At 43.1% G+C, this 13,679-nt stretch overlaps 2 protein-coding genes across 9 annotated transcripts in view; one reads left to right on the forward strand and one right to left on the reverse strand.

Annotated features, from left to right (window-relative positions):
* Positions 1 to 3,410, forward strand: part of HECTD1 (HECT domain E3 ubiquitin protein ligase 1) — an 83,857-nt gene extending 80,447 nt beyond the window's left edge. For 6 of the 7 annotated variants that reach the window (XM_040970237.1, XM_040970236.1, XM_040970241.1 and 3 more), the window contains one exon: positions 77 to 1,037. In XM_040970237.1, coding sequence (XP_040826171.1) covers positions 77 to 214 — 138 coding nt within the window. In that variant the 3' untranslated portion in view covers positions 215 to 1,037. Of the gene's footprint in view, positions 1 to 76; positions 1,038 to 2,474 lie in introns of those variants that run through there. The other variant, XR_005882663.1, reaches the window with a different exon arrangement.
* A 325-nt stretch (positions 3,411 to 3,735) lies between these two features.
* The window catches only part of AP4S1 (adaptor related protein complex 4 subunit sigma 1), a 41,705-nt gene continuing 31,761 nt past the window's right edge, over positions 3,736 to 13,679 (reverse strand). For both annotated transcript variants that reach the window (XM_040970249.1, XM_040970250.1), the window contains exons 5-6: positions 12,529 to 12,540; positions 3,736 to 4,220 (exon numbers count right to left, since the gene is read on the reverse strand). In XM_040970249.1, coding sequence (XP_040826183.1) covers positions 4,092 to 4,220; positions 12,529 to 12,540 — 141 coding nt within the window. In that variant the 3' untranslated portion in view covers positions 3,736 to 4,091. The remainder of the gene's footprint in view (positions 4,221 to 12,528; positions 12,541 to 13,679) is intronic.

Below are 13,679 nucleotides of genomic sequence, written 5' to 3' on the forward strand. Positions count from 1 at the left end.
TTTGAATGGAATGTAGTTATTTGATGACTGATGGAAATAAACTCGGTCCTCTGTTATTTTTACCTTCTTTCTGTAGGTTGATGCTACTGATGCAAGCTACCCATCAGTAAATACATGTGTGCATTATCTTAAGTTGCCTGAATATTCTTCTGAGGAGATCATGAGAGAACGTTTACTAGCTGCTACAATGGAAAAAGGCTTTCATCTCAATTGAGCTTTGAAGTGCAATGGGAGACATCCAAAACTTTTAAAATGATAGTGAAGCCTCTTGTGTATGTGTGCAGAGAAGTATATGATCCTCTACGCTAATGATACTTGCCTTTTTTTCCACCATTAAGGCTTTAAGGTCATGTGGAATAAGTTTGTTAGCTGCTAATGACAAAACAAATTTTTTAACTACCCAGCCAGCAAGCATCTAGCACAGAACACTGTGTTGCTTTACAAGGGCTTATGTGACTGGAATGAGGTGGTCCCACTTGACTGTTCCAAAGAGCAGCTCCTCAGATCTTCAGTGTTCACTGGTAAATTTCTAACAGTGTCTTTCTGTACAGTTTGTCATTTCATACTCCATACACTACAGTTGACATCACTGATCCCTGTTTTGCTGGCTTTTAAGCTACTTGGTCAGAAATTCTGCTTCCTTAAAACCAAGAGTTAATGAGCATCTCAAGCTTTTTCTTTTCCTTTAAATGATGCCTGCACTATCAGAGTATTCTAGTGTTCTCTCTTTGTTTGGCATATAATCATGCACAACATTTTTATGTCTATGAGGTGGGAATATATTTTTATTTCCTAAATGCCATACTATAAAGATCAAATTCTTAAGTGTGTTTGTGCAGCTCAAAAATAAAAGTATATTAGGCGGGGGGGAGGGGACACTGGTTTAGGTGCAAGGCACACTTAAAAGCAGGTTTTACTTTGGGTTGTATTTTCTTTGTATATTATAAACATTTATTTAACTTGTTGCAGTTTGAAGTAAGAAAAAAAAATTTCCAAAATGTATGCTCAACAATAATCATTAAAATGTTTGCAGCGTACAAAACTGTGTCATGTGAATATTTGACTGCAGTCATCAGACATGAGCTTAACCAGATAATTTTCATTTTGAATCATTCAGATTTCATTTTCTGAAATCACTACATGAAGAAGTATATTTTTCTATGGTAAATAAATATAACTGAAATGGAAAGTCTCACACTTGACTGTGATCCAGCTGTTGTGTTCAGTCTCAAAAGTATTCCTCATTAGAAGTGACTAGTTATTTGTAATCTTTTTAAAATAACAGATCTGCTATTTATTTATCATTGTTTTCTCTGCAGGAATAATCCAAGAATGAGTTTTAGTCTAAGATCCAAGGTTGAGTTTTAAATGCCATATTAATGTGTAAAGGAACTACCATGATACTACTGTGTTGAATTTATTCAGTATTTACCCATTCCATATTAGAAGAGGTATCTCCCATTATGATTGATGACATGAAGGCAGTCATTTCAATTCATGGAGGAATGTTTGCAGGTCCCCTTTGGATATCAGAATCCATGGATGACCAAGTCCTGTGTGCAAAATGGCTTCTGGTCTATATGTACATCTTTCAGATACTTACAATGAAGAAAAAAAAAATCAAGCTGTATTGAGGCAACAGTGACAAGGAAAAAGGTCTCTACATTTTGAGTATGAGGGCCATTTTTTTTACTTCAAATAGTTGTTATCGACAGTTCTTTGATATAGAGGGCTAATTGCCTTGTTTGTAATGGCTACATGAAAGTGGTTGTGATTATGAAATCAGAGGCAGCATTTAAATATTTCACCTTATTGTCACTTTCTCAGTTCTCTGAGAATAAAGGCATTTATAGCACTATTTAAATTCATGACTCATGTTTCAATCCAAAAAAGTAGTGGTGGTTCTGATAAAGTCAAAATGTACAACTGCAAGTGAATACTAGTGTTAGAATTAAAATGCAGTTGAAGTCACACATTTGTGTCACTGCAGGTTAAGATGCTGCTTGTATTACCTGCATCCATGTTGCACTGTGAGTCCCAGCTGCTCTGCTTTTCCTCCAGCTCCCTCCAAGGTACCTGGGAAAGCAGTAGAGGAAAGTCCAAATGCTTGGGCCCCTGGCAGACTGGGATGAGTTCATGGTTCCTGGATTTAACCTGACCCAATCCTGGCCATGTGGCATTTGGGGAGTGATCCAATGGATGGAAGATTCTCTCTCTTTTCTTTCTGTGTGTTTCTCTCTCCATCTCTTTCTTTCCTTGCCCCTCCCTGCTTCTTTCAAATAAACTTTTTAAAATTCAGTTTATGTGTTTAGTGTTATCATTATTTAAGCCTCTGAAATCTGACAGGAGTCAGATTTTAAATAATAAACTTTCTCGAAGTATTTTGACATGAAATTATGAAATTTACATTTCAGCATCTGTGAATAAAGTTCTGGTAGAGTGCAGCCATGCTAATTCATTTACATACTATTTAGGATCTGGTACTTCACAGAAAAAGCTCACTAAACTCTGAGTCAAGAACAAGGGAAGGCTGACCAACCATAAGGAAACATTATCCTAAGAGAAAAGAATGGTGAGATTTTGAGTGAGGTGATGACAACAGCTCGTAAGTACAAATAGTCACATGGCAGTTAACTACATAAGTCAAGTGTCAGGGGTCTCCACATACACTTGTTTATTTTTTCCTGTGATACCTAATATTTTTTAAACTTCTCTCAAGGTACGAAAATCTGTGCCAAGATGTAATTCAACTACTATTTTGGTGTGACCCCAAAATTAATTTTGTTCACTCCCTTGCTACTTCTGGTGTACCAGTTTTAACATTACCTGAATATGTTACTGATTAAGTGCTGTCAACTAGGACAGTGTTTCCCAACCAGTGCGTCTCTGAAATGAAAGACCTCCAAAGTAGCTGGATCTAGACGGGGCGTTCCCCAGACCTTGATTGCTTAGCACAGAAGTGAGCTTGCACACAAACTGGACTCAATGTCTTCCAACGTGTGAAATATCAGCTGAGGCTGGCTTTTGTAGTCCACTGTTGACCAGAAACATGAAGGTGGCTCTACTCCCAACACAAATTTAAAAAGCAGCATAGCGTTTCAGCATAAGCCCCTAGGCTGTCCATTTACATTCTCTTTTGAAGGAGAGTGTTGTAGATGGAAGAACTCTTGGGGTACTCCACAGATGGCAGATGTCTGAATGTACCCAAACTTGTATTTCCCTTTCCTTCTTTGAAGCTGTCCTCTGACCCCCAGACACATAATATGTGCTTTTGTGCCCGAGGTTGCATATCCTCTAGTTAGCAGCAGAAGCACACTAAAAGCTTTTGGGAGAAATGGGGCACCACTCTTTGGTAATGACATGGTACATGTCAGGAAGGAGCTAAAGGAGGAAGGGAAGGGCTCATTTTAGGCCAACCTGAACAAAGATCATTCCTAAATTTTGGACTAAATTTCATCAACAAATATTTACTAATGCCTTTAACATGTTGCCAAAAGGGCAGTTTTAAGAGAGCTTAATGTTTATTGTTTGTCAGTGACATCCTCACTAATCCCTTGGTAGCATTAGAATTGCCAAGTGCCCTTAAAAATGGGTATTAAAAAAAATGGGTATCAAAGGTTTTTAGAATTGTCAGGTTTAACTCTGGAGCATTCACTAGGTACATATTAGTGTTTGGGAAAAATTTTACTAAGACTTTTTAAAGGAAAATCATTGAAAAATAACTCAAATTCCTTGTGTGTTTCAATCACTCTTTAAAATTTTTATTGGTTGGTCTACAACTGCCACACTTTCTTGCTACCTGCTTGCTATTCCTGAATATATTTGACAAAAGGTAGCAGGGACCAAATAGGATTCCTTAGATACTCAATAAAATGTAAAGAAGTAGGGAAAAATAAAGTGTCTTGCTTGAGAGAAATTTTGTTAACATTTTAAAATACCATTTTGTTTTTAATTTAGGAACTATGGAAAACTCGTATTTTATAGTGTCTTTGGAAGAATACCCATTTTGCAATGTGATGTGGAAGATTGTTTTGGGCCATAGATCTTGAGGTGTGGTTCATGGCTTCTTTAAACCCAGCAGAGCCTCCTGTTCAGCTTTCTGATAGCTTGTCAATAATCAGTAGAGGGGTAAGAATTCTTGCACGATTAGTTTCCACAATGCAGCCATTTAACACCATCTCATCCAGAATCATGTGTACTTTATCCAAATTAAACATTATCTAGGGTCATATTAAGGAAAATTAGTTTTCAGTTAGAAAAATGTTATACAGTAAATAACTTTGCTTTAGCATGGAATTTTCTGTTTAAATAATCAGGTCTTCTGTATAGAAGTCCTGAAGTTAAAAATTAGCATCGATATTGGAAATTATTTCCTTCATATATACATACGACTTTAGCTTCAACTGATAAGCAGGCACAGAAATAAAACAGGTACATTTTTCAGAAAAGGGGAAGGGTTCTTCTAAGAGCTAGAGAACAAAGTGATGTTTAGCAAGAGAATGACCTTACTGCAAGAATAATACTGTCTGAGACTGAGCATTTGACCTAGTGGTTCACACGCCCGTGTTCCCCATCCGAGTGCCTGAGTTTAACGGCTGGCTCCAGCTGTCGACTCCAGCCACCTCGTACTACAGGCCTTGGCAGGCAGCAGTGCAGTCTTTGTGACTGAATCCCTGCCCACTCACACAGGTGGCCCAGGTTAAGTTCATGACTGGCTTCAGTCCTAGGGTGGGGCTGTTAGGAGCATGTGGGGAGCAAAGTAACAGATGGGAAGCTCACACGCTCTGCGCCTTGTTCTCTTTCCCCATCCCCAGCAGCCTCTCAACACACTAAAAACACTGAGAAATGAAGGAAGAAAAGCAAGGTATGCTGAGTCAATACTTCAGTAAATAAAAACTTTAAAAGAGTGCTTCTTAGAAGTGGATAGTTATAAAAAATCATTTGCAAGTTAGGGAATGCCATTCAAGCTCACTGTTATTCTCACTTAAAAAATCTGCAGAGGTACTGGGAAGGGGGCAGAAAAAACTTGTTGGGTCATGATGGCTAGCAAACCAGAGAGCAAAAATTCTTGCCTCAGCGGTTTGTTCATTTTACCACCTAATTTGAGAAAGGACAAGGGGGACTGGAATGAAATGCCAAAGCTAGATTTTTATAAAGTTTATGTTTTAATATCCAGAGAGCCCACCTCAGTGTAAAGAACATGCATCCTGGTCTGTTTGAGAGTATTTTCAGAAGCGAAGACGTCATGCCAACAGCTGTTTAGAGAGAGTGGGACTCTGCTCCTGGGGAAGCTCCAGTTGGGACCATCTCCAGCATTCATTTCTACAGCTGTTCAAAATTAGTGGCTTCATAATAATGGTTACCATCTTTTTTTTTTTCTTCTGCCCAACAATTCCAGGTGTTTAAGGTCTATTTTATTTGCCTAGTGCATCTGTAGATACAGGGACAACCTATGAGTGAATTCTTAATTCTGTTGTGCTCTGCATTAACATTAAGCTCCATGTAAATGGCCTGCTACAAAAGAAACTTTTTGCAGGGGCCGATGGGAACTGTCCTCAAGTGACCCAGAAACAAGAAAACTTCAATCTGACGTACCTATTAATAATGCCTCTCAATTATACAGATGATTGCTTTGTCCCATGGCCAAACTGGATTTAGGCCCTTGACTCAAACCTGTTTCTCAGACCCAGAAGCTGGAGGACCTAGAAGCTGAGACTAGGTGGGAAGCCAGCCAAGTGAACAGGCAGAATGAAGAAGCACAGGTGAGTCAGTGAAAATAGTTTGCAAAACTCCTCTTGCGGTATTCACCATGGCCGTGAAAGCCTTACTGCCTTTAAAGATGTCGACTTCTCAGGGCCAGCATGCTGGTACCACTGACTAATCCTACATCTGCAAGTGTGGGCATCCCATATAGATGCTGCTTCGCGTCCTAGCTGCTCCACTTCCCATGCAACTCCCCACTTATGGCCTGGGAAAGCAGCAGAGGGTGGCCCAAATGAAGCCTTGGAAACTTGCATTTGCATGGGAGACCTGGAAGAAGCTCCTGGCTGCTGGCTTTAGATTGGCTCAGTTCTGGCTGTTGTGGCCATTTGGGGAGTAAACTAACAGATGGAAGAGCTTTATGTTTCTCCTCTCCTGTGTAAGTCTGCCTTTCCAATAAAAATAAATCTTTAAAAGAAAGAAAAGGGGCCTGGTGCGGTAGCTTAGTGGCTAAAGTCCTCGCCTTGAATGTCCCGGGATCCCATATGGGCGTCGGTTCTAATCCCAGCAGCTCTGCTATTCATCCAGCTCTCTGCTTGTGGCCTGGGAAAGCAGTCGAGGAAAGCCCAAAGTTTTGGGAACCTGCACCCACGTGGGAGACCTGGAGGAAGTTCCTTGCTCCTGGCTTCGGATAGGTGTAGCATTGGCCATTTGCAGTCACTTGGGGAGTGAATCCTCAGACGGAGGATCTTCCTCTCTGTCTCTCCTCCTCTCTGTACATCTGACTTTCCAATAAAAATAAATAAATAAATCTTTAAAAGAAGAAAATGAAAGAAAAAAAAATGTTGACTTCTCCAAGAAATTGAAATTGAAGAAATTCAAGAAATTGAATTGTAGTCTGTGAATCGGTTCAGGAGATCAAAGTGCAATGAGGACTGCTCTATCTCTGACAAGCAGACAATCTGCGATTCAGATTAAATTCTTTGAGCAGCTGCATGATCTGTTTTGAAATTCAGATTAGAATTTCCTGCTGAATCATATCAACCACAGACATCCCCACGCTGCAAGGGCGAGTTCCTCCAGCAAGTCTGAGTGCCCCAGCACCCTGGCAACACGAGTGGCCAGTGAGGTCACTCTGCCGTGGGGCATGTGACTCCCTGCATCTGTGTGTCTGGATCAAACCCTGGTAATCACGCAGCCCCGTGGCGCTATTTGGGGAAACCACAGGACAAAGCCAGCATGAGGCAAAGGCCTAAAAGAAGATTTCCATGAAAAGAATTTTAGGACTCCTTCAAAATAAGAATATAGCTGTTCACATCTTGATTTAGTTTATAGGGAATTTGGCTATGCTGATGAAACCAAGAGTAACGGCATCTGGGCCATGTGCCAGGTGAATAGGGACCAAAAACAAACCCCGGTGAGCCAAGCCCAGGCCAGAAAAACAGACTTCCATCCTGATGTTTGGAACAGGAGGAGACAAAGTCCCATGATGTGGGTCTGCTAATGTGAGCTCAGAAATGACTACTGTATGGGGCTCACCTTCAGTCCACACTAAACTTGACTGACTTGGAAGGTTCTGCAGTGCAAGTTGTGTGCCCTCCTAACTCTCAAGGTAGCCTGCTAGCTGCCACGAACTGCAAACAACTTCCAAAGCACAGAGGCCTACTCTTCAATCCTGGAAACCCACAAGCCTTTCTGAATGTTTGCATCATGTGCAGTGGAGCAGAACATCATAAAGCCTCTGTAAGGGTAGTGCCCCTTGAAATCATGTTTTAAAAACATTTTTTAAAGTGACTGAAATGTTTATGAGTTGTATATTGAAAATGGCAACTCATTTTGCAGCACAGTATTTTAGCACCACTCTGGTGGACTACTTAAAATCAGGAAAATCTAAAATCTTTTTTTTTTTTAAGATTCATTTATTTTTATTGGAAAGTTGGACAAACAGGAGGGGAGACATAGAGGAAGATCTTCCATCCAATGATTCATTCCCCAGGTGGCTGCAATAGCCAAAGCTGAGCTAGTCTGAAGCCAGGAGCCAGAAGTTTCTTCTGGGTCTCCCACACAGGTGCATGGTCCTAAGGCTTTGGGCCATTCTTGACTGCTTTCCCAGGCCACAGGCAGAGAGCAGGATGGGAAACGGGGGCTGCCTAGATTAGAACCAGCAGCCACATGGGATCCTGGCACATGCAAGGTGAGGACTTTAACTGCTAGGTTACCACATTGGGCCCAAACCTGAAACCTTTTCTTTTTCCAATATTTACTGATTTTTATTGTAAAGGCAGTCATACAGAGAAAAGGACAGACAGAGAGGAAGATCTTCCATCCACTGATTCACTCCCCAAGTGCTCACAATGGCTGGAGCTGAGCCGATTCAAAGCCAGGAGCCAGGAGCCTCTTGTGGGTCTCCAGCATGGGTGCAGGTTCCTAAGGTTTTGTGCCATTCTTAACTGCTTTTCCAGGCCACAAGCAGGGAACTAGATGAGAAGCGGGACGTTCAGGATTAGAGCCAGCACTCATATGGGATCCCGGTGTGTTCAAGGCGAGAACTTTAGCCACTAGCCTGCTGGATCCCCAAACTTGAAATCTTAAGAAGCAATTTCAGAGCATGTCCCGCCTGGAAGGGAAAACTTAACTGCAGACTGTGGTCAAACCCCTTGGATTCTCACCTTGATATTCCCTTTAAAAAAATTTTTTTTTTAAAGATTACTTAAGTAAGCAAAGTTGTTTAAGTACGGTGGGGGAAATCTCTTATTTTGTGTTATCCTATTATAATTTGCACTTAATTTGATGTCCCATGATATTAAGGCAGTCGCCAGGGGCCAATGTGTATCTTACTTCCCCCCCCTCAGAAAACTGCATGCCTCTGCATGTTCCTGGAGCATCCCACTGCAGGAGTCAGGAGTCTCTGCTCATATGTAGGCTTAGTATGGTATTTCCTTCATGAGGCACCTGCAAAGGCATGTAGCTTTATGGGTTTTAGGCATTTGTTTGTTTTTTAGGTTTTTTTGCTGTTGTTTTGTTTTGTTTTTAGGTTCCCCTTAAAGGAAAAGTCATATTCTGAGAATAGGACACTCAGACATAAATTTTGTTAAATAAATTTCTGTAGGCTTTATCCAATTAAATATGAAAATCAGGACTGTGTCAAATGAGCCTACATTTCTCTCATGGTTTTCCTTTGCTGCTTTTCATAAGTGGATGTGACTATTCCTGATTGAAAACAGAATAAAGGGCCCGGCATGATGGCTTAATCAGTTAATCTTCCCCTTGCAAGTGCCAAAATCCGATTTGGGCACCATATGGGTGTCCTGGCTGCTCCTCTTCCCTTCCAGCTTCCTGTTTGTGGCCCAGAAAAGCAGTGGAGGATGAATCAAAGCCTTGGGACCCTGCTCCTGCGTGGGAGACCCAGGAGAAGCTTGTGGCTTCAGATCGGCTCAGCTCTGACCATTGTGGCCATTTGGGGAGTGAATCAGCTGATGCAACACTGACATCCCTTTCCCAGGGTAGAGTAAGAGACAGACAGCTGTCTCCTGGGCACCGTTCATATCACAGCACTGGCCAGAGCTTCCTGCTGCTGGAGGAGGCCCAGATCCCCGCCTTCCAGTGCCTGCCCCTCCTCAAAGATGGCTGACTGCACACATTCCCTCAAGTCAAGAGCCCCCTTGCAAAAGTTGAGCTTTCAATTTCAGTAGCTTTCACAGGAAAAAAGAAATGACATTTCCAGGTATGGACTCCATCCCTGGAGGTGGACACTCTGAATGTGGATCTGTCCAGAGCGTAAACAGCATGGCTGCTGGGGCTCCTGTACCCAGCTTCTTCGGGTTAAGGTCATCACTTGATCCCAAGAAAAAAAAAACTTTTCATGGTATTTGAAGTCTTAAATAATTCTACTGGTGCATCTGACGCAGCAGATTCTGCCCAAGGGACTGAGGCCTTGTGAGACCTTGAGCCACAGTTCAGCCTGCTGGGGGCAGGCATGGCCTGTGAAAGCTGTACCAGGGCTTGCTCATGGCATAAGACTGATTCAGGTCAGTGGTGGGCTTGGTCCCCAAGACAAGGCCTGTCCCGCCTGATGCTACAGCTGCACCCAAGGATTTCTACTTACTGGAAGGGCTTCAACAAGCCGGGACATCTGGCCTGATTTCTTGTGCTTAGGTCATTTCTGTTTTAAATCCCATCTGTCTCACTCTGTGATGTTCCCCTTAATGGAAGTAGAACAAGCCAGGACAAGAAATAAAAGGTGCACTTCTCAGGGTCAAATTGCCAGGGTTCTGCAAACACCCCTTCTCATCTTTGGAAGGTCTCGGGGAGAGGGGGTCTGACAAGCTTCTACCCAGAAAGACTGAAAGACTCTGGTTTCATGAGGTTTTGACTTTTCTCCCAAGTATTCCCACAGCAAGTCATCAATCAGGTCTGTTCCATGTGGGGAACAAGGAAGGCTTTCTTAAGAATGAGCACACCCAGGCCTGGCGCAGTAGCCTAGTGGCTAAAGTCCATGCCTTGCATGTGCCAGGATCCCATATGGGTACCAGTTCTAATCCCAGAAGCCCCACTTCCCATCCAGCTCCCTGCTTGTGGCCTGGAAAGCAGTCGAAGACAGCCCAACCAGAAGAAGCTCCTGGCTCCTGGCTTCGGATCGGCTCAGCTTTGGCTGTTGCAGTCAGTTGGGGAGTGCATCATTGGACAGAAGGTCTTCCTCTCTGTCTGTGCTTCTCTCTGTATATCTGACTCCCCCTCCCCGAAATATGAGAAATATGAGCACACCCGAGGACATTTCATACCAAGTGGAGGACTAGCTCCGGGGGGTGATTGTAATTACAGCAGGTACTCTTTTGTACCCTCTCAAGGCCCAGGAAGCTTTCCTGACAAAGCCGACTAACAGCAATGCCAACGATTCCAATGGATTCCTGACTCCATTCTACCAGGACAGTGATGCAGAATGTGTGCCCCACCCAGAGAGCGTGGGCTGCCACAAGGCCCCTTTGTCTTTCTGCACGGAAGGAGTCTGCTGAGGCCCTGAGAACTGTTCATGAAGCAGAGGTGAGTCACAGGTTTTACTTCTGATTTTTTTTTTTTAGACAGCTGAGGGTGGTAACCTGCTAAGAATGTCAAGAGAAGTGCCCAGTGCCCTGGCTGGAGATCTGCTCCATTTTTAGTCCAGTGCAGGAGCAAGAGAAGTTATCCTTGGAGCAAAGACATAGATTCAGGATCTGGAGTGGTTTCATTCCTTTCTTTACATGCTGTAAAATTGTGCCTGAGGACAGGAAGTCAGAAGGGAAGGAAAGCAGAAATGAAACCAGGTAAGAAGACAAGAATAATTATAAATTCTGGGTCTGGGGATGACAAGAGCACCCAAGAATACTGGAGTTTATTTCAAATAGCTGTGTCCTACAAGAGAGGCACACACACAAGTTCACCTGTCTCTATTTCAAAAAGAATCATAATTAGAGACACAGGGAGAGGGACAGAGACACATTGTCATGGGACTCATGTTGAACTGCATCAGGCAGGCCTGGGCGAGGGCGAAGCAATGAGCTGTTAAATCGCCCACAAGGCTGGCAGGGACGCCAGTCCTAGAGCTCTTACCTTCTGCCTCTCACAGTGGGCAAGTGGCTGGAGCCAGCACCTGAACTTGGGCTGCAGATCTCTAAACTGCTAGGCCAAACCCCTGTCCCTCTACTTGGGATAAACAGCTAATCAATCTGACACATCAATAGCACTAGTCCAAGGGAGAACACAAATACTGTGATTCACTTTACCTGGACTTCTGGACTTAAAAGACTTGGTTCCTGCTATGGATAGAAGTTCACCCACTTAAATATTAAGATACAGGGGGTATTAGGGCTCTTCCGATCTAACCATATCACTGTGAGATGAAGGGTTTATATGCCTGGTTACATTCACATAGGAGTCAGCCAAAAGTGGTTGGGGGGATCCTACACAGTAACCTAGCAGCTAAAGTCCTCACCTTGCACATGTCGGGATCCCATGTGGGCACTGGTTCTAATCCCAGTGGCTCCACTTCTCAAAGCAGTCGAGGGTGGCCCAAAACCTTGGGACCGTGCACCCATGTGGGGGACCTTGAAAATAGAGGCTCCGGTCTCCTGGCAGCGCAGCTCGCCATTGAGGCCACTTGGGGAGTGAAACAATGGACAAAAGATATTCCTTCCTCTCTGTCTTCTCTCTGTATATCTGACTTTCCGATAAAAAAAAAAAATGGTTGTGGATCTGTGTACCTTGGGCAAAGTGTGTGTCAGTCTTTGCCATCCTCCTGACTTCTTAAAATCAAAGGCCTTTTTCTTTTTTAAAAAAACTTTCCTGCACAAGTCATAGGAGGTTTATTTTCAAGTGTTTTCAGGGCTTAGTTAAAATAGAATGTGACAAGCTGAATAAAAATACAGCTTCACATAAAGCCCAGGCTCAGTGCGGGCTTCTAGGGTCACAGGGGCCACTGGCTGACGTCACTCACCACTAGAGGGCACTCAGATTTTCAGTTTAAAGAGGCTTCTGATAGTCTGCAAATCCACATTGCCTACTGACAGTAACTAGTAAATGGCCACTTCCCACACCGGGCCCAAAGTGAAGCATTCTTAACTATTACTATGACATTGTCTTGTCAGGAAATAGAGAAGGATCTTAATGAGAACTGACTGTACTTAAACAGAGAGAGAAGGGGCTTTACCAAATACCTATGCCTTTGCTTATCTGGTAGTGTTGATGATGAGTATTGTAGACTCTGTCGTCCTACCCCCCAGCATGACACTTACCCGAGGAGGCCTGGGGTGTGCTTTGCCAAATACTGTGAGGAACAGCACTGAAAAAGGATACATCTAATTCACTCTGGAAAAGACAAACAGAATGCGGGTGAGAAGCAGATGCTAGGTCAGGGTGCTCTTAGCAGAGCTACCTGCTACTCTGGCCTCCAAGGCTAGAAGCTATGGGGACAGGCTGCCACCGTGCTGGCAGCAGCCTGAAAGCTGGAAGGCCGAGTCTGGGACTCTGACAGGCCAGCCCAGTCCATCTAGCTCAACCTTCACAAATGGCAGAGAACTGGACATGTGTGTCAGAAACTGTATAGTGCTCCAAACCCTTGAAATTCACTTATTTCATTCTCAGAAATTCAGACTAAGAAAATAATGAAGCAATGGCCCAAAAATGTGTGAGAGGTTTGCTCAAGTGATGCTCTTTATAATAGCAAATTGCTGAAAATAACCTTAGCATCCATTGAGAGGACATTTGTTAAGTAAATTATAGCCTATAGCCTATGTACAAATGAAGCCATGCACAAGGAAGTGCTAACATATTACTGAATCAATCACCAAGTTCTAAGGGATGGCATAAGGCACATTCCATATCCAAGTGTCTGCATTTGAGTCCAGGATTCCTAGTCCCAGCCCTACACCTGCCTGTAGCAGTGACAACCCCAAAATCACAGCCCCCACCTCCTGCAGAGCTGCCTCCCTGGATGCCACTGGGCTGGCTTCATGTTCTCAAGACATGATGCAAGGATGCTTCTCTGGCCAGACAGCATGAGGCTGAGCTCCAAATTTAAGATCTGGAAACTCTGGGATTTAAAATACCTCTGTAAAGAATGCTTAAAATTCACAACTCCAAAAATAAGTCTTAGATGGCAAGGCACGTTCTCTAGGAGTGGGGCAGATTCTAATTTCTTTCCCATGCCACTCTTCCTTCTTCCTCCTCTTGCTATGGTTTGTTCCTAAACCAAGGCATCTTTTAGTATACAGGCCAAGTCCTACATAATCACCTGGCTTAAACTCAACTCTAATCTTCACTTCTGTGGTTTGTGTGGTCACTGACTTGCTCCCTAAAATATAGTTGCAACTCAGCAATGTACTGTTTATTCTTAGTCTCTGAATACAATGATAATAATTGTTTAGAATGATGGTGCTCATACCCACATTTTATTCTCCCAGATTTAAAACATGGTTATTTGGGGGGGGAACTATACTCTTCTTATG

The sequence above is a fragment of the Ochotona curzoniae genome, unplaced genomic scaffold (genome assembly GCF_017591425.1).
Source record: "Ochotona curzoniae isolate NIBS_2020 unplaced genomic scaffold, NIBS_Ocur_1.0 scaffold_4701, whole genome shotgun sequence".
Classification (NCBI taxonomy): Eukaryota; Metazoa; Chordata; class Mammalia; order Lagomorpha; family Ochotonidae; genus Ochotona; species Ochotona curzoniae.